This window comes from Cylas formicarius, unplaced genomic scaffold (genome assembly GCF_029955315.1).
Source record: "Cylas formicarius isolate icCylForm1 unplaced genomic scaffold, icCylForm1.1 PGA_scaffold_1__22_contigs__length_36826433, whole genome shotgun sequence".
NCBI lineage: Eukaryota > Metazoa > Arthropoda > Insecta > Coleoptera > Brentidae > Cylas > Cylas formicarius.
Window position 1 is genome coordinate 2,423,026 of NW_026844264.1, and position 21,543 is coordinate 2,444,568.

The window sequence follows — 21,543 nt, forward strand, 5'->3', positions numbered from 1 at the left end:
ACTAGATAAAATCACAGTGGCCTAGTTCATCTCTCTGAAAGATACCCCGTCCAATTTTTTTTCCCGCTTCTTGCACCTTCGTAGCAGAAGGTTCGTCATCCGCCGCTTCATCGCATGTTTTGGTTAGTTTATTATTATTGTTATTAACATTATTATTGTTATTATCATTATTAATATAATAGAAAATTTTTGCACATAACCTAAAAATTTTTTTTCGAAGTGAAATCCATAAATTTTTTGGAAAATCCATGAAATCTCTGTGGAATCTGAAACCATATGGTTGGGTGAATTCTGGAGTAGCAATTTTGAATGTTGATTTGGATATTTCCTTGAGGTGGGACCACTTACCTTAAATAACAATAAAGTGACGCTTGGTGATATGCATAAAGTTAAGTGGCTACTTTTTGCCCACTTCATTTGTTTTGCATAAAAACAACATAAAACTTGTGAGTGTGCTGTTTCCATGTGGATGTACTTGCTATGTTTATGTTTATATCTCCGAATTTATGCCTATTTATCAGCGTGTTTAAGGTAAGGTTAAGGTTAATATTGGATCAAATTTCCATCCTTAGATGAAGATCTTCAGAATGCGAAAAATAAATAGCAAGAAAAATTTAATTTTCACTCTATGGACTGTACTCATATTCCTATACTGAAATCCTCTATTCGCGGAGACGAATATATTAACAGAAAAATGAGGAGCTCACAAGTGTGAATGTCTGTTGTTCAGGATCTGTACACGACCCTAGGATATGCAATGGAACAGGGCTGTGGTTCTATTGCTGGGAGACTCTGAGTATGGTATTGCTCTGTGATTCATGATTCTTTGTAGGTTGCAGATACCCTAGAACAACCGTCATACAATACGCTGTTAACAAGAGATCCACGTAAATATCGTATAAGAACCTAAATTAAATTACTTTATCGATATAAGTTGAAGAACGATCTGTATTACCTAATAACAATTTCACAATGGAAGCTTAACTGCAGAGCAGTAACTTGAAAGTAAAATTGTTAAAATAACATTTATGAATTTCTTTAACCGTTTCAAATGTAGGAGCTTGCAGTACTGGTCCTAAACTTCCAGATACTACTTCGATTAAATCCGTTTTTTCTGCTGCAAAAGAAACAGATGCACGAGTTATAGAAATATCAGCTTTGACGCATTTTATTGGACAACCGTCCGAAACAGCAACTGAAAGTTTAAAATGTGCCATAATATTATTTGTAAAAAGTATTACAGTCGCCTGTGTTTCTTTTTTCTTTCTTTGAAAAAATAATATCTAGGTCATTCGCTTGCTCCCAGAAATCTAGTCAAGTCTTCCAGTTCAGGTATATTCAATTGCATCCACCTCCGCATAGAGGTACATACCGAGTTAAGGAAACTAGTAAGGCACCTTCGGCATTTCTAAAATTACATTAACATAATTGAAATGCATATAGTTTCAGTCGTACCATACATTTCTACAAACATTTTTAATACTAATAATTTCTTTACCTTGTCTCAGGCCTATTGCATATATTCGTTCGGTCTCTTTCTCTTTTAGACATGCTTTCAACTCTTAAAATTCCTGCCTTGTATTTGGTCCTCCAGGTGTTCATGATTGTGTTTTTCCTTCCTTCCATTCTCTTCCTTCTTCTTCCTGATGCTTGATATCTTGTTTCTGTACATCGAAATATCTTTTTGCAATAACTTGAATATACATATATTTATTAAATTCTAAACCTACAAAGCGTTAAATAATGTTATAAAATACGATTTTTTTGCACTAAACTTGCAAAATGTCTTTTTTGTGAGCTACTACAAAATATTAAATCAATTTTACCTCGTTCCGTTACACCTTGTGTATAATACACAATTTCGTCGAGAAAAATTATTTGTTGAGGGGTTCTGTTACTGCTCTGCATGTTAACCTACCTACCCTATGAATTGACTACCTGCAATTAACCTAATTCCTGTTTAATTTTAGTATTAACGATCGTAGAAAATGTATAGTATGGTAAACATTTGGTAAACTTGTTAAATCATTTGTTTATTAAACACTCGCTCCGCTGCGTTCTGCTCGTGCCAAATAAACTCGTGACTCAAATGCCATTTACCACGCTTGTTGCAATTGAGATGTATGCAACTTTGGAGTAGTTTGAAGACAAATCAAAACCCGCAAATCAAAGTGTCGACTTGAGAATTTCATTTTAATCTAATTTCAATTTAATCGTCAAATTAGCGCGCTGAATAAACTGGCAACATGGCTCTGATCCGCAAATCCTGAGCATACAAAAGTTAAATTGAGATTGGTCAAGGTAGCCCGTGCGGCTGCCGTCGGCGGGCTGCCTCGCTCGATATCGTTTATTGTCGGATCCGACTTTCCTTTTCTCCTCTCCGTCCGACGACTGTTTATTTGCTTACGGCGTCTTTTCGTCTATTTTTAACGCTATTAGGAGAAATTGGCGGAAGGAGATGAATTGAGATTTCAGAAATGAAACTCGGGAGTAAAATTGCTTTGAGTAAAACATATTACCAACGAATTATTCTGTGCTGATCCCGGTTACACAATGGATCTATAACAAAGTGCGTTGCGACGTTGCCGTTTCGCAGCCACGTGTGGCGTATAGCATTAATCTCTACAACTCGAACAGTTTTGCGATTGTTTTCCAAAAAGTGAGATGCCACACGTGTGTGATATCAAATTGATAATTATTCTCAGGTTTATTTTTGGTTCTAATCTATGCGAATCGTTTACTTCGTTCAATTTTGACAAATTTAGAATCTTTTCGTTATAAAAGCGATATTGTGTAATAACATCACTTGTTCTATCTTGTCGGCCGCTTAACAAAATTATTTTTGAAGCCTATTATAAATGTGAATCTAATAATGACATTTGAATGACAGACTTAAAACATAATTACGGTGGCGCTTTTAACAGTATATTTATTTGATTTAAGGCATCAGTATTTGTTGTTAAGCCGTAGTGTTCACAGTATTCCAAAATTAGTAATAAAATGGCTGCAAGAAGTTATTAGCTATTATGTATGTACCGGATATTCCATTTTGGGCACTTTTGTGGGGTATCCCGGTTATTTTTTAAGATAGAAAGGTGCGACACTATACTGCTTTTTTGTGAAAATAATGACGTCGTCCACAAAATTATCATGGCCCTCTTGGGTTTTTAGATACAGCGTGAAATGCAAAACTATCGATTTTGGGACCACCCTCGTATCTCCGTTGTTTTATGTGGCTTATAGTGGCTTGGTTTCTTTCTTACTTGTTTTAACCGTTTATTAGTTATGAAGCAAACATATATTTTTTAAGGGGAAGACCTTGTATATTATATTTTACATTGATAGTAATGCCCTTTTCTGGATTTTTCTTTAAAAAAACACACAGTAATTCGATAATTCGCTCTTTACGTTCATGTTCTATTTAAAATTCAATGTATTTATGCGTTTATGTGTTAATTATTAATGTTGACGTTAAATAAAGAAATTAAATTTCTTTAGAAATGATCGGAGGTTGTAAGAATAATTTTTATTATAAGGAACTTCAGTGGCGTACCAACAATGTCTGCCAAAATATAGACGTAAATTCCGTATGCCCGCCACTGGTATATTTAAAAAAAAATATGGTACACTAATAATGCCTCTTGATACATAGTATATGTGTTCAAAATTTCATTAAAATATTTAAACTGGTATTACAGATAGAAAACACCCTGTATATTTTTAATTTAGTTCCCGAACTGTTTTATTTAATTACCTGAATTACCTTAATATATGCTTACTTAAAAAAATATTATTGTTCTTATGTTAAACGGACCAATTTATAAAATAACATATTTACATATTCGTTAAATAGTGTGCACTTAGTCTAATAAATGAGACAAACACTTTTTTAAATGTCCGATAAGTGTTACCGAAACTTGGCTTCAATCGTATTTTATAATTTCTTGAAAAACATTGTTTACCCTTTTTAAGTAAGTTACATAAAGAATAATGGTGAAGACAAATAAGGTTTGAACGGTTTCCTTAGAAGACTTATTTTTCCGATGGGGGGAACATTTGCCGCTTAACGCAGTAACACAAATTTCTAGAAGACATTTGGTCCTATATACGCCAAATTTGTTGCAATAAAATTACTTTCAACTTCTTGTATTACGAAAAAACTACCTCACGTTTATTTAGAAACTATTCACAGAATGCCAATTTATTTAATACCAAGTCGACAGTTTAATAAAATTATGTTGCGATATACCAATTTGTTTTTCCAAAACTAATATCCTCGAATGAAATTGCAACTAGCGCGTTGTATTGTAACATCATTTCATCGCGCACCACAATCGACGACCTACGCAAATAGCTAGTCTGGAAACCCGCCAATAAATTACCAAACACGTTTTGCGCTTTTAAAGAAAATGAGCATAGGCCGAGGTATAAATTTCTTGAAATTTCTTAAATATCGTGCGAACGGGCAATGTTGTCCGCGAGGCTCAATGGAGAAGGGATAGGGGTACCCGCACCTTGGCCTCGACAAGCTCAGCGCGAGGCGGCGAATGACTACGGCGTTTTCGAACTGGCACGTGGAGTACATTAATAGACTATTCCTGCCAATTAGAAAAAATTGACCGAATAAAAAATATCGTCAACAATGAGTTGAAATGTTTGCTGCACCGCGAAAGCCGAAGGTTAACACACGGGTATGTTATTTGTTTTTTTTCCATGATGTGGTCATATAATTTCCACACACAGTTGGCGAATCGAACTGTTTTTGTTATTTTACTTGATACTTGATATTAGATTTTTATGACTTGTACGAATTATATATATATATATATATATATATATATATATATATATATATATATATATATATATATATATATATATATATATATATATATATATATATATATATATATATATATATATATATATATATGTATATATATATGTATATATTCTTGAAGGTCTAAACGCTCTTGAACACTGGAAAAACCATTTTCTCTTTTTAAAAAAATTCGTGACAATTTTATTAGTTCTTTTTTTCTATGGATATCCTATAAAAACAAGACGCTATTGCGGAAATTGAAACCATACTACATGTTTACGGAGGTTAGAAAACGTTTTGTAATTAGTAATAAGTTCCATTTACTTGCATTACTCGTTGATTTTATATTGAATTTTAGTAATTAATGTTTAAAATAAAACCTTAACTAGAATAGGATATTTCGTAGCTTTAGTTGGATTTAAAATAAAATACACGAGTTCTTGCAGAAAATTGGCCATAGCTTCTAAACTACCAATTTTTGTAATAAAAGCTATATACACTTAAAATGATACATAATCAAATCCCAAACCCAATTAAAGTGCTAAATATAGGGTGTTCCATAGGTAGGGCAAAACATTATACATTAGTCACTTCCATGCATCCATAATAGAAATTACAAATTTCTTTTTTCAAGTGTAAAAAAAGCACATTTTTTCAAAGACCTGGTTTTCAGCAAAAAAATGGGAAAATTCATTTTTCTCAAAAACTACTCAAAATTTCGTATGACAAAAATACTCAAAAAGTTGGTTACTGTACTGGCACAACGGACTACCCGTATTCATAAAAGTATTATAAATAAAATATACACAAGGGTTAAGCACGTTTTGTTTTAAACTTTTTCCCTGTGTGTTGTACTTATTGAGATAAGGTATAGGAGATTCTTAATTCTTAGGCTCCACTCCAAAGTGTCCAAATCATCATGTGCTGCTTTTACTACACGTTGTCTCATTTCTTTGTGCATCTTCGCACCGTTATCCGGTATATTCAACGGTCTGGGTGGCAATAATTATTATAGATATGTTTTATGTAATCGGATGTTGGTGGCTTGGATAAAATTTGGTGAATTTTCTTTGGTTTTTCATTTTCTAATTGACCAGTTAACACCCAATCGACTTTCTGGATGCGTTTGCTTTGCTTGATTTTGTGAAGAAATTCGAGTGCTTCTACATGATTCGTCTTATTTCTTAGATGAAACTAGGTTTCCAACGTAAACTCCTGTAGCTCCAACCATCATCGGACGATTCGAAGTATTAGCTGCTTCTTTTTGCTGGTAGCCTTTAATGAGTTGCAACTTGTGACTAAGACAAATTCCCAAAAGCCAGCCAGAGCAATTGTGCAGTCATGTCATAGCATGACATCTTTATCTGGATGTTGTAAATTGACACAGGAATTTTGTTTGTCAGTTTTCAAATATAGCTAAGACATACATCATTTTTGTAACTGCACAACTGCTCCTACTGGAGTTTATTAGTAGGCCGTGCATATAGCTCTCTACGTCAGTGTAACTTTTAGTCTTTATTGAATTTTGTGTTCAGTCACACATAATTTTAGTTGCCAAACATAAACTTTTAGTTCATTTAGAAATTTAAAATGTACCAAAATTATTAAAAGTTGTTAAAATTAATAAAGTGTTACATTTTGTCAAACAAAAACCATGCGAGCGAATATTTAGGACGTTAACCAATAATTTAACCAATTAGAGAAGTTTCAAAAAGCCTACGCAAAATCAAAACCATTTAAAAAAAGAATAGGAAAACCGGGACTTGAATATAATTGAAGAAGTAATAGAAAATTCAAGTACGGGCACTAGCTGACGCAAAAAATACCAGGAAAACTAAAGTTTTGTCTACTTAAAAAAACATAAATTTAGGCCATATGTTTATCGGAAAATGTAATGAGAACATTAATTTTCCATTGTATATTATTTGGAGGGATGAAACGAGAATTGACTGTTCCGGAATATTTAAAATACATAATTTTTAATTTTTCAAAGAAATGTCCACAGGCTATTGTAATACTATTTCAGTTTCAGTTAACCTCTGAAGAAGTCAACAGGATGATTGGCGAAACGTTAGCGAGTTCGACTCAACACTGTGGTGTTTCAAAATGGGCAAGGTCGCTTTGGTTAGTTTTGTATGACTAGAAGTTTTCCGAGGTAGATTTGTGGGACCTTATTTTTTTAGTGAAAATCTGACAGTGGATGGTTAAATAAATATTTTGCGAACATATGTTGTTTCATTTTTAGAATACTTGCCATTAATTCATGAAAGGAGTTGCCCCGATCACAATGCATGGATTGTAAGTGAACTTTTAAATGAAGACTTTGGACAGTGTTGGATTGGAACTAGACTTCCCATTCTGTGACCTGCGAGATCGTGTGATCTAACTCATGTAGATTTTTTTTGGGGGAGATTAAAAGATCTTATATTTAAAGATAGAATTTTAATAGACAAACCAGAGTTAGAGGAAGTCATTTGACAAGCGTTTGTTTCCATCAATCTTATAGAGTTAGAGAATAGTTGCAATTCAGGACAAAGTAGGTGCGTTCAGTTTATTGAACATTTAGGTTAAAATATTTCAATATAATTAAAGTAAAAGGGATAAACTTTAATAGTTTGCATTCTAATATTTCTTGTGTTTTGGTTATTAGGTTAAAATAGCTAATTTTATTTTCTAAATAATAAATGGTTCTTAGGTTTCGTGGTTTTCACTTACGTAAGTTATTTTAAATTGGTCTTAATTTTTTTGAAGTTCCAGTGTTTATTACATTACTTTAATGGTTTCTATGTGGCGTCTTGTTGAACATCTTATGGACGGTCTGCTAATACATAAACAAAAAATGCTCTATATTTCCGCCTTTTTTCATAACTGACATCAACTAATCTATATGGCTGAAAAGGGCACGACACAAGCATTTTTTTTAAGAATATAGTCAACTATGATTGCTATATAAAATAAAAAGTTCTGTTCATTTTTGTGAAAAAGGAAAAAGGATTCGAATACAAAATTTTCAAAAATAAAAAATTTGTGGGCAATTTACAAAAGGGCCAAAAATTGAAAAACGCCTTATATCTCAAAAATCGATCCTTCGACACGTAAATCGATTTTGTTCTATCTAGTTCTGAAATAGGTTTTTTCTGTTAAAACACTTCAATAACTTCATTGTAAAATTTCGATATAAAATTTCAGATTTTCGAGACTAAATACGAATGTTTAAGGTAACATGTTTCGAATTTAAACAGGAAATTTTAAGATCGCGTATTAATTTTTGTGCTGTCTTTTCTAAATTGTTTTGTCCATGACCGAAATAAGTCCTTCCTATCTGTCGTAAAGTATGACACCGCGTTTCATTCAAAAACATCCGCCATACACGACCAATTTATAATTCCGTACAGCGTACGGAATTATAAATCCGTATTATTGTCTAGACAAAAAAGTAGCACAGAATTGTCCGATTCGAAAATCGGTTGAGCCGTCGCTCTGACCAAGACCTGACTCAAGATTGCGTTGTTGCGATCCGCGGAAGATGCTGTTGCTAAATTAACCTGAAAACGTACTTTCCCGACAGCGATTCGAAGAAACGACGAGTCGCGGTAAACAGTTGCGATAAAAATGTTTGAATCGACGCAGCGAAATAACCGAAAAACAACAAATTTGCAATGCGAAACGACGTTCGAAACACAGTCATTCGCCTCCACGTGTCTGCTTACACGAGCTTCCAGACTCGGGACCGACCTTTTGGGCGCGGCGAAGCGGGGCGGCGGGAAAACTTCGCCATCGGCGCAATCTAACGGCGCCGTTGCCGCGTCGCGATCGTTTTCAATTCCGTAACCGCGTTGTTCCCCCGCCGATTCGACGCGTAAATCGGCGTAAATATGACCAGGCGGCAACACCGCTTCAATGGCGTAAGATTACGAACGGGCGGGAGGTATAAACATTTTTAGTCAGATTTTGGATCATTGAATGTGTGGTTGCATTTCGAAATTGTTTGTCCTTTTTGTATCCCGCTCGTTTAGGAGAAAAGTTGGAACAGTAGTGTGTCTACCGACATTTTGAGGATTGGTGGCATGTTTACCCTATTACAACACCATCAAAAACGCTAATACGTAAGTATGTTGTTAAATATGGCCTTTACGTTAACGTTAACATTAACGTTTTTTTATTATTCATTACATTGTGCGTCGGCCAGTTGCGATATATAGATAGATACAACAAAAATATTCGTGCGTGACTAACCTAGCCCAACGCATACGATGTAACAGGACATATTAATGTTCGAGAATTAATATTTTCTAGAGAGACACTAAAATAGCCAGGATTTACTTATCGCTTATTATACTGTGTGTTATGTTAAACAGAAAACGCTTGAAAACCAACAACATAACGCTCAAAGAATTGCATTACGAAATCATTGCAATTCATCAAAACGCCGTTATTTCGCAGTTTACTACTGAATATTTTGCAAATAACCAAACCAATTTTTTTATTAAATATATTTTTTTATTATATATAACTGCTATCGAATCTGAAGCGATTCTGTGGTCACCAAATGGCATCCAACTGCACGGTGTAGCCAACTCGCATTCGATTTAACCAGGGAATTATTCAAAATACAAAATCGTTCATAAAACTCCAACATCTCCGATCAAAAATAAAATCGTAATTCTTTCAAAATATGCTTTAATTAAAGTTTTTCCATTTCACTCTTGAACTTAACGCATAAATCGAACGTAATGGATCAAAACCTAAGCAAAAATTTAATGGATAATAAAAAACGGCGAGTTTTTTAGTGATAGTGTTAGTGTTGGCACTGTAAAATGATCGTGATGACTATTAAACTAGCCAAAAGATACCTTAACTACAGGATTATCCTTACAGTATAGTGTTCTAATTAACGATCGAGTTTTGGTTAATTCTGTTATTCTATACAATATTTTGTAGTAAAGAAGCTATCCTATATAAATGACGTGGCACAGCGTTTATGACTTGGTTAACAGAAAAATAGTTGATGTGTAATTTTAAAAAATACGTTGTTATTTGGGTAAGTCGTACCGTTGAAGTTATAAAGCCGGTATATTCAATAACAGTCACTTATCGTCATCTTTCGACCTAATTTACTTAGCTTAGAAATAATATAGATATTTCCGTTTCGTCATCTTTGCCTGATTTAACAATTTTTGGTCTACGCGGGCAATTTCTTTCCCTTTGTTTTCCACGCAAATTTTACTAATGAACCTAGGTTTTTCCGAAATAGGAGGGTAAGTTTGCTTAGTTTGAGCCGCGACGTCGTTGCCAATTTTCGCGGAGAAAGATAAAATAAGAAGACCGGTTTCTGTTAATTTATTTGTTTTTCGCACAGTGTGGTTTGTAGTAAAACTAAACCGTTTCGATTGAATCGAACTAACATGCTTGGTGGGGAGTGTTCATTCGTTTTTGTATTGAGTTGCGACTTTCGTCAATAAAGTGTCCATCACGTGGGGAGACATTTGCCTTTGCTTGTCTAAATTGGCGTTTTTATAAAAAAATATTAACAAACTTGATGTGTTCCACATTTTTCCAACTTGGACTAGACTTTAAATGTTTTCCGTTTCATTTATAATAAACACTGGATTTCAAAGAACAATTTCAATGCACCTGCAGAAATCGTCATGTTAAGTTTTTTAGAAATCAATTTTCTGCTTAGATTCCATGAAAATAAATTTAAACTTCTTAAACTTCTTAAACTATTGCTTGTTGCGTTGTCTTCGAACATCTGAAAAAAAAAGCGATGAAACCAGTCTTGCAAAACCTTGCTTTCATAATTTCAGAATAAAAAGGAAGTGGTACCATTCCAATATTATTTATATTTTATATATAAGTACAAAACTCCACAATCTAGATAAAAAACAATTAAAATGCAATTTCAACACATTCAACGAACTCTAAGAACACAAATAACCATAGGTAATAGATTTATAGATACATACACATGGAAAGGCCACAAATATATTAATTTATTTGTCTTCTGTCATTTTCAATGAAGCTCGAAATACGCACTTGTCTGACTAAAAATATATTTCCGGTTAGTCAATTCTTCTGATCGCTGGCAATACATCCGAAACTGTTATTTGACGTGTACGAACGATTTCTAAATCACTAATTGTCGAATCGTTTCTCCGAAAGCTTTTATTTAAAGGCCGCTGATCGCTGCCGATAGTTTTTGACTGATCTAAATTTGTATTAATTAAATTTCTTAAAACCGGGCGAAATTTTGATAAGCGGCAACGGTGCGAGGGGGAGTCGGAGTGGACGGGGGCGACGCAACTCACGACCTACGTCTCGCATCGGGTTGTCGAGGTCGGTGTTCGGCATAAAAAAGTAGCGAGCGGGCCCACGTGGAGGCGAGTGACTACGGCGGTTGACGCGTGGCACTTTGTGTTGTTGTCGCTATATTCTGGACGGAAAGCTATCGAAAACGCCGCAGTCGCGGGCCTCTCTAGTTGCACCGACCGCGCGTGTCACGTTATTTTCGTGTTTTCTTCGAAAACCGGACCGGCGTTGCCGCGTCGTTCTTGAAATCGTTACGTCTCGGTTATTGTTGCCGACTTTTTCTGAGGTTTTCATTATTAAAGGTGAAAATTATAGATAGCGAGGATGCACAAACAGAATTTCTTTAGCCCCTTTTGAGGCACGGGAAGTTTTTCCAGCTGTGTATTTTGGAACACACCTCGTATCTCGAAAGTTTATCAGATTTGTTTATTGTCATATTTTCATATATGATTCAGTTTGTCAAGAGCATAAAAAAACTATAATACTTTTTCCATGTTTTTAATATCATGCCTAATATTTAATTTTTGAAAAAAAAATCGTTTTTGTTAATTGGTCTTGATAGTTGACAAAAAAATCTCATTTCAACTTAAAACAGAACAATTTTAGTAATTTTTCCTTAACCTAACATCATTTTAGACCTCTAATAATAGAAAACTAGTCATTTATTTATTAAAAAAATATAAACAAATAAAACATTTCTCAAATTGTTTTTAGCATCGCTTTTCAAATCTATCTATCTATATATTTGGTACTAGATGCTATATATTTTTAAAGTAGTGTTAAGATGGGCACTTAAAATATATAAATTATTGGGATACACTACTATTTTGAGAAAAATAATTTCAATCATTTCTAAATATTTATTTGCAGTAAGGCTGCCTTCACAAATATTACTGCCAGTATAAAACATAAAATCTTAAAATCGAACCGGCCTTGCCGTTTCCGTGGAAATGTTACATGCTGATTTTATTACATGTTGATTCCTGAAATGAGCTTCGTCAGGAATTTTATTTTCATTTTAAAGTATCACATACCAAGAGAGAGATCACAAAAAACTTGTTACGCAAAGCAAAAAAAGAAAAATGAAAGAAAAATAGATTAAGACATAACGACATAAAGGTTAGGTTTTCTTTATATAGGAATTTCTTTTTTTATGGAAATTTAATTTAGTTAATATTGTTTTAGCAAGGTGTTAATCGTTTTATCGAACTTTTCGTCAAAACATTTTTCCTATTCAAGTAGAGACCGAAGGTAAGTCAATACTTTTGTGGCGAGTAGGATGATCGCGCAACTGGGCGCTTGTTTTAAATTTCATTGTTGAATATTTTTCAATTGAATAACCCATGCATATGGATATAAATTTCATTTTCAAGAAGTTGATTCAGTTATAAAATTTTATGTCCCTTTCGTTATTTGACAAGGAGAAAATTTTTATAGTATAATAATAAAAATTGACAGTTTTAGGTTTTTTGACATGGCAATTACGAATTTCATTTCATCATTTTTTCTTCTTCTAAGTTTTACTTTAAACATCATAGAAATCTAAATGAATTTTCCATTTTTCATGCAAAGGCTACCTAATTCTCGGTTTTTGAATTGCTTATTGCGTTTAAATAGTTCAAAGTATTTTTTCTGATTTTTGTTGATAAATACTCAAAAGAAGGAAAGGTGCGGGGAGCAATGTACTAATATTTAGCAGTATAAATTTTGGTAGTAGTAATAGAAGAAACATAAAATCGAATGTTTTCGATTCGCACTGTGTTTTACATGAGACATGTCAGAAATTCTGACTTCAAGTCATAAACTATAAAGGCTTCTAAAGATTTATTTTTTTATATAACTGATTTGGAATAAACGAAATTTTGTGGTGTTTTGAAATTTCTTTATTTCTCTTCAAAATTTCGAGTTTAAACACTTCGAACACTTTGTTTTCGGAACGCGAGCATTGAAGATGCCGAGTGAGAAGATCGTTGCGAAATCTGTACAGGTTTCCATATATATTGTATATAACTATTTGAAGCTATTGGAAGCTATTACTTAATGACCAATTGGATTTAATTGGATCATTAAGTAATACATTTGAATATCTTATGTTATGTTAATTTCTATAGCTTCTAATAAATTTATATTTTTGCTTTTTGATTCATAATGTAAAATATCATAATTATCTTTATTTCTGAATTTAAATGGTTAACATAGTTACAACCCTAACTTTTATTCTTAAACGCTCTTTTATATTTGTAAATGCGTTGTTTCTTAAAGACGATTCGCATTTTAACTTGTAGGCTCTGGATTTTTGAGTTTTTCGTGATCTAGTCTTATCGTTTTTTAAAAATTTTCCTATGGTGTTTTGAGTTTTAAAAGACAAAATTCAGATCGATGTTTCGAAACTTTTTTACTATTTTATTGTTTTATAAATTTTGGGTTCAATGGGATGGATGTAGTTCCAGAGGTATTTAAAACTGTTTTTTTTAGTTATAATTCTATCTATTAAACAGGGGTCGTAACATTCTTTTTCAAAATTTTCTGTGGTAAGTAGTATATTATGTAGTCTGTGAATAAAAGAATAAATGGCAGCCATTTTGTGTGTGTGAGAATAATTTGACTAATTATATATGCGAGTTATAACTTGTTCCGTAATTTGGTTATAGTTAAGTCCAAAATGTTTAAAGAGTTTTCTGTTTGATTGTTTCCGTTACAGTGAAACAAACAAAAGCGTCATCTACTTATTAACAGCACCAAAGAAAACTTTTACTCAGAGGATGTTCGTGTATGATATTTTCTAAAGTTTTAAATTTATTTATTTTTACTTTTTATTATGACGTTGTCTGTCCCGAACAGCCACAATCGAACGATCGCTTTGCGTCCCGCGAGGCTGCTTAAAAAACCACGCGGCAAACCTGGCACAAATCCGGTCCTAAAAATTCGGAACGCTTTTAAGAACGCCACGTTCATTATACAGGGGGGTTCGTTGACCTCTTTCTCGGTGGCCGGGCGGCACTTAAATTTTGGTAACATCGCCCAACGTTTTGGCCCGGGTCAAAAACCGAATTTGTCAGTAAATATCTCCCCCTTCCGGGCCCTTCCTTCGCACACGCATTGGGCGTGGTTAAGAATAACGCGGTCTCTTTCTGGCGCGTTGCGTGCGACCCATGCGTTCCGCTCCGCATACGTTTTACGCTGCGGATGGTCGCAGCGCACGTCGATAGTAACTTTTCGTCTTTTGTGCGGGTCGGTCCTGGGATAGCCATGGATCCGAAGGAGAAAGTGATCGGTAAAGATTTGATGAAGAGTTTGCTGATTAAGTGCGCCCAGGAAAAAGCGACCCAGGGGATCCAAGATGGCGGGGACGCCTCTAACGGTTTGTTTCTGTTAACCGAAGACATTTCCCTTTTAGAAGCCTTTACAAGCATATACAAATTAAAAATTTCCTGTTGTTGCTCTCAATTTTGAACGTTTTCCCCAACATAAGAAAAAACAAAACAACAAAACAAAGCTAACCAAAACTAACTATTTGCGACAGCAAACTCGAAAGCGTGACGGCGAAGTCTTGGTAATTCCCATTCTTTCATTCCGAAAATTCTAAATCAAGTAACTTCAAATGCACTGCAAAACTCCAATTATCGAATTACTTTTTAAATCAAGTAACTTCAAATGTACTGCAAAACTACAATTATCGAAATACTTCCCCTAGCACAAAAGAAATCTCTGGGGAATTTAGTATTGTTGAACTTGAACAATACCGCCTTACCAAATTTATTTATTTATTGGGGCCGACGATATATGGAGTCGAACAAAATACCTCGATAATTTAAAAAAACAAAACACGGGGACGAAAAATGCGAGCGTTAAGATTTTTTTTTACAACAAAAATTAATATCGATAATTCTCTTCAACATAGCTGTATCTGTAATACATTTTAAGAAAATCTAAAATGAAAAAACATATTTCCTCAGAAAAAAAATATTTCTATATTCACAAAGGCTTCTGAAAGATAAAAGTACGATTCTTATTTATGTTAATGATTTGGACTAAACCAAAGTCGGTCCATTCGTCGCAAAGTTAAGAAACCATGGATAAGCGATGAAAAATGCAGATAAACGATTTTGGCCTAATGGTCCTCAATGAAACGCGGAGCCACCTGCTGTAAATTTACATTACTGTTAATTATCTCACGGAAAGTCTCACATTATATTTCGTTTAAATGGTTCAAGAATTGTCTTCCACATAAGATTCATTTATCGCTTATCCATGGTTTCTTAACTTTGCGACGAACGGATCGACTTTAGTTTAATCGAAATCGCACTTTTATCTTTCACAAGCCTTTGTGAATATACAATTTTTTTTTCTGAGGAAATATGTTTCTTTTTTCATTTGAGGTCAACGATTATAGACTACCGCACAGATATAGCGTGCGGGAAGCGTCGATTTACCACGTTAGTTTCGTTTCCCACGAATCCGAGTCACTTCGGACATTTCCGGGATTTTACCGCACGGGTTTGGGAACAATCGGATGTTTTCGGAGATATTTCCCACGCTTTGAATTTTGACGTTTGTCAATTCTGACAGTCATGTCAGTGAAACATCACAAAACGTTTCTTGTTAGCTTCAGTCACAATGTCTACTTTTCCCTTACACGAAACTGCGTCAGTATTTGCTGAGTCGAAATTGCTGACGTTTCGCCAATCATCCTGTTGGCTTCTTCAGAGCTTGACTGAAACTGGCTTGTATTTTACTCTGTACCTACTTATATATTGTTTGAGGGGTGCGGAGTTAAGTGAGGGGCATAACACCGTCTCGGATGACTGATTCCCAAAATGGTGATAGGTAGAGATCTGAGTCGCGATTGTTAGGTTGTTTATAGATTTCTATAGACTCTCTGATTTTTCGTTGGTGGAGGAACTGATTACATGCAAGAATTTTAGTTTTATCGAATAAAATTTTATGTCCGGTCTCGTGAGTGTGTTCGGCCACAGCTGATGACTTTATTTGTCCTAGTCGTAAGGCTCTTTCGTGTTTGAGCCTAGTTGATATTTTTCGTCCGGTCTCTCCAATGTATTCTTTGCTTTGGAATGCTGTAAACTTCTGGCATCTCAACGGTTAGCAACTCTCTTGTTTACAGAGCCGCAAAACTATCTCAGCCCGAGTCACTGAAAACAGAATTAAAACACCTTTCCTCTGCTATTCTCTCTCACTTCACAACCTTCCAATAGCAATGAGGATGAAAGCAATCCTACACTTGCCACTGTGGTCCTTCCTTATATTCAAAACATCACTGACCACATATCAAAAGTTCTAAAGAAGTATAACGTCAAAACCAGGTTTACCACTTGTCCAAAAATCTCTTCAGTCCGTCAAAGACAAAATTCCATTTGAGATGCCAGGAGTTTACAGCATTCCATGCATATGTGGCAAAGAATACATTGCAGAGACCGGACGAAAAATATCAACTAGGCTCAAAGAGCCTTACGACTAAGACAAATAAAATTGTATTCGATAAAACTAAATTTCTTGCATGTAATCAGTTTCTCTACCAACGAAAAATCCAAGAGTCTCTAGAAATCTATAAACCTAACAATCTTAACCGCGACTCAGATCTCTACCTGTTACCATTTTGGGAATCAGTCATCCGAGACGGTGTTTATGCCCCTCATTTAGCTCCGCTCCCCTCAAACAATATATAAGTAGGTACAGAGTAAAATACGAGCCAGTTTCAGTCAAGCTCTGAATAAGCCAACAGGATGATTGGCGAAACGTCAGAAATTTCGACTCAGGACCGACGCAGGAAGAATCCAGAAGTTTTGTAAAAAGTATTACAATAGCCTGTGGAAGTTTCTTTGAAAAATTACCGTTTCTCGTTGTTCGTGGTTACAATGTCCTGCATATTGTGTTTACCGGATGAAATGTCACGCATCCATTTCCATTATTAGTATTAAGAACGATTTCAAGATTGGTTAGAAAATAAATAGGATCGTTTGAGGATGATAATGATCACGCTTGGGCCTGACAGTTCAGAAACGATCAGTACGGCAGAGTACGGAAGAGAATTGAGAAAAAAATATTTATAAGCTTACCTTCCGGTACGAAAGTGCAGTTTGGCAAAATGCTAATGCTACACTAATCACATTTTTCTCTACCTTGGTACTTAATCTAAAAAATATATTTTATTTCGCGGACTTCCAATTTGGTTTGGTTGATTTCTGTGTTACTCTTGTAAAGTTACTACATTATTATTACAAATTAATAATAGACTTCATAAATTTCAAATGACAACCATGGAAAAAAGAAACGAGATATTAAAGCCTCAGGTGGTACCTCGATTTTTTTATTGCTTTTTAATTATAATTGTTCAGAGTTTTTTACAAAAAGGCCCTTCCTTAACCTGGTTTTTTACAAAAAGGCCCTTCCTTAACCTGCGGCGGTTGTTTATATATCAAACGTGCTGATGTTTCGCGAATCATCCTGTTGGCGTCTTCAGAGTTTAACTGAAATTGGCTCGCATTTTACTGTGTACCTGTTTAGATATTACATTTTTCTAATTAGTTTCCATGTGGAATCCTTCTTTATTAAAGTATTTATTAAATAAATGTGTTAAAATCCGAGATTCTGGAACAAACCCTTCTCACTTTAAATAAAAATGCTTGACTAGAACATATTTTTCTTGTTACAATCAAATTTATGAACAAAAGTTGGGAACAAATACGGGTTCTCCATTGTCACCAAGCATCGCGAACATAGCTATGGAAGCCTTTGGGAACAAAGCCCTCGACACCTATCTAAAACCAAGATTATAGCCATTTAAACTCTAGCTGCGCGCCCTAACATACGTTTTATCGTTGAATTAGAAACTAATAATAATTTATCGTTCTAAGATATCAATAGAAAATTAGAGCTAATATTGGCTAATATGTTTACAGAAAGCCCACGTAGCTGTAAATCTATCTCAACCCGAGTCACTGAAGCTCGAATTAAAGCACCTCACATCTGCTCTTCTCTAATAAATTCCACATTAGAGATATTAAGCGTTCTATCACGAAATAGATTTCTCCACAGCCTTCGAAAGAAAATAAGTCTCATGCAACCCCATACTTGCGACGTGTTCTTCCTTACATTCAAAACATCACTGACCACGTAACAAAAGTTCTTAGTGAAAATAACGTTAAAAGACAATCATTGAACCGGACGTCAAATCTTATTCGATACAACTAAAATTCTTACATGTTATCAATTCTGCCAAAGAAAAATCCGAGAATCTATAAGCAACCAAACCGCGACTCAAATTTGTACCTTTCACCATCCGCGAGCCAGTTTCAGTTAAGCGCTGAAGCCCTGTGGATACGTTTAATTTGTTATACACTACTTTTAGTTTAGTTATGTAGTCTCTATTTTTATTAAAAAGGGTCATTACCATAAAAAATGTCCTCTTTTTCAAGTAAATACACTAAAACAACATAATTATTATAAAAACCAAAAACACGCATTGCATTCTTTCTACCACCTTCTAAATAAAGAAATCTAAAAGCTTGAAGTTTTCATAGTAATGTTGTAATGATGATAAAAAAATAAACTTATAGCTTCCACTTGCAACTTTTTGGAACCATTCGCTTAACGGTTTTTCTGTTGTCTGCAGAACCCCGTTGGCCGATGCCGGAGATGGTAGGATTCTACGGCCGACCGTCTATACCATTGTTGCCCGTCGTTCACCCCTCATCGGAGGATCTCGCGGTCAAAAAATTGGTTTGCAGTCCCGACCTGCCGATCCCCGCATTTTCTGGTGACACCCAAGAAAAGACGACCGAGTCAGTCCGCTGTCCCGTCTGTCAGAAAATGTACACGTCGAAGAGCGCTTTCCAGGCGCACCAACGCACCCACTCGAAGGACTCTGAGGACCCGTACAGGTGCAACATTTGCGCGAAGACGTTCGCAGTGCCTGCGAGGTTGACCCGCCATTACAGGACGCACACCGGCGAGAAACCGTTCCGGTGCGAGTTTTGCAACAAGAGCTTCAGCGTGAAGGAAAACCTGAGCGTGCACCGCAGGATCCACACCAAGGAGCGTCCATACAAGTGCGAGGTGTGCTCGAGGGCGTTCGAGCACTCCGGAAAGCTCCACCGACACATGCGGATACACACCGGGGAAAGACCGCACAAGTGCAACGTGTGCTCCAAGACGTTCATACAGAGCGGGCAGCTGGTGATCCACATGAGGACACACACCGGCGAGAAACCCTACGTGTGCAACGTGTGCCAGAAGGGTTTCACGTGCAGCAAACAACTGAAGGTGCACTCGAGGACGCACACCGGCGAGAAGCCGTACTCGTGCGAGATATGCGGCAAGTCGTTCGGTTACAACCACGTGCTGAAGCTGCACCAGGTCGCCCACTTCGGCGAGAAGGTCTACAAGTGCACCATCTGCAACGCGACGTTCAACTCGAAGAAGAGCATGGAGGCGCACATCAAGAGTCACTCGGAGAGTGCGCAGCATCCGCCTCAGCCGCCGACGCCGCCCGCCTCCAACCCGTCGAGCGAGTCGTCGTGCTCGAGCACGATCAGCGACAAGGAGAACCTGAAGATGGGCGCCGCGACGCTGGAAGAAACGCGCGACGTCAACTATTACGTTTACTCGCGGGGCGGTATTTCGCCCACTTACCTTCAGACAAATTACCCGATTTCGTCGGCGGGGGTGGAGCTGTTGGCAGCGGCGGCGACGGCGCGCGAATCCGTCGAAATGTACGGCCCCAACAACCAGGACCTGGTGTTCAGCTTCGTGAAGACGACGCCGCAGGCGCTCGGCTACTTTCCCGCGCCGCACTGCGATCCGCCGCTATCCGCCGGAGACGATATCAGGAAACGCGTCGAAGAGGCTTTGGTGCTGGAAAACTACCCGGAAGAGGGCGCCAGGGTCGTGACGCCGCCGTTTTCGAATCCCGCATCGCCGTCGGCTTCGCCGCCCGCGTCTCCCGACCCGGAACTCAGCCTTCCGCCGAGGAAGCGGTCGAGGATGATCCAGAAATCGATGGAAGAGAGTTTAGACTTGTCCCCCGTGCGGTACAGCGTGATTCAGTATGCGCGTGCGTCGTAGATGTTTATTTTGCTCGTTCGGTGTATTTCTGTCGTACTATTTTTTTTTCTTCTGTGATAAGATTTTTGCGTCAACGTTTACCTCATGGCAGTGCCTGCGTCTTTGCAATACGTTGCGTTTGTGTGTGTTACATATTATATAACTATTTGACTGCTAGCGTGCGAGTATGCCTCATTATTATTATAACTAACCAAACCCGCGCCCACACGGCGTTTGGTGTAATTTAGTGAATAACTTTTGGTATCAAAAAAATATTAAGTCCGCAATCAAAGTAGGATAATCAAAGGGAACGCGAAAACTTCTGTTACGTTTTCTTCCATCGAGGATACGATTTGCGTTTTCGCGAAGATTTTGTTGTCCACCTAAATTTAATGTTGAAAAATTAAATTGCTAATAATGTACCGTATATCTAAGTCTGAACCGTTGCGGTTTTTTGAACAGCTGTCGTATTCCTTAAATAATGTCGTCGTTGTACACTTATCTTGGTATAACTTAAACGGAGAAAACAATATATCGTCTTATAAAAAGAGTGTTTTTTATTTTCCGCACCTCGTGAACTGGGCGGGAACACTGCCCGAATGGTCCATATCTAAGACCCGCATATTATGAACATTTTATGAGGTTCGGGTTTAATGAAACGTGATTCTACGAACTTTCGCAATATATTAACCAAACTGTCAGTCGATTACAAAAAGGCCCGTTCGGCAGCATGACTATGCTGTAGTCCACAATTATATAATCGATATTAATCAATACCGTGGCCGTTGCTGATCCATGTGGTTAACACGGTCTTTCATGAACATGAACTATGATGTTATGTTTGGCCATCCTGACTGTTAGTCGAACTTTACTTCTTTAGGCTTCCTTAATGAAATGTGCTGTGAATATTTTTTTGTTAGTTAAAGTTAGATCATGGTGAGGCAACGGCATTAAGAATATGCTGGAATTTGTGCTCCAAAGAAAATAGTTTCAATGTTTTGCTTTTTAAAACCTTTTTCGCAAGCAAAAATGATTCTTTTAGGAACTGAAAATAAACTAAACAGACCTTTAAAAAATTTGCAATTTTGCAAATCAATATTTTGAGTATCAATGAGCTACCATTAATATGTAGGAATATTCCCCCGCCCTTTTAGCATAAGGCCAAAGGTGATCCATATGCCTTGTATAAAAAGGCTTTTCTGGTTTATCAATTGCAAAATGGAAACCTCTGCTATTTTCCGTACTATCCTTTTTTATAACGTGCATAGACATAATTTCTTATAATTCGTGTGATCCCTTTGAACCATAATTTACTTTAAATCAAGGATTCACATTTTTTATATCCTAGATGG

General features: G+C 36.1%; 1 protein-coding gene and 1 long non-coding RNA gene across 3 annotated transcripts; one reads left to right on the forward strand and one right to left on the reverse strand.

The window, feature by feature from the left end:
• Nucleotides 1-658: 658 nt before the first annotated feature.
• Nucleotides 659-4,399, reverse strand: LOC132696507 (uncharacterized). 2 transcript variants are annotated; one of them, XR_009618043.1, is made up of 4 exons: nucleotides 1,827-4,399; nucleotides 1,499-1,664; nucleotides 956-1,408; nucleotides 659-844 (listed from the first exon to the last, which is right to left on the reverse strand). It is a non-coding gene; the product is annotated as an uncharacterized LOC132696507 (long non-coding RNA). The 2 variants fall into 2 exon arrangements; XR_009618042.1 differs by having other exon boundaries at nucleotides 1,499-1,726.
• Nucleotides 4,400-8,751: 4,352 nt separating this feature from the next.
• Nucleotides 8,752-20,750, forward strand: LOC132696428 (Krueppel homolog 1-like). Its single transcript, XM_060661241.1, has 2 exons — nucleotides 8,752-8,928; nucleotides 18,762-20,750. The coding sequence occupies exon 2, from the start codon at nucleotides 18,776-18,778 to the stop codon at nucleotides 20,210-20,212; it is 1,437 nt and encodes a 478-aa protein (XP_060517224.1). The 5' UTR covers nucleotides 8,752-8,928; nucleotides 18,762-18,775; the 3' UTR covers nucleotides 20,213-20,750.
• Nucleotides 20,751-21,543: the final 793 nt, after the last annotated feature.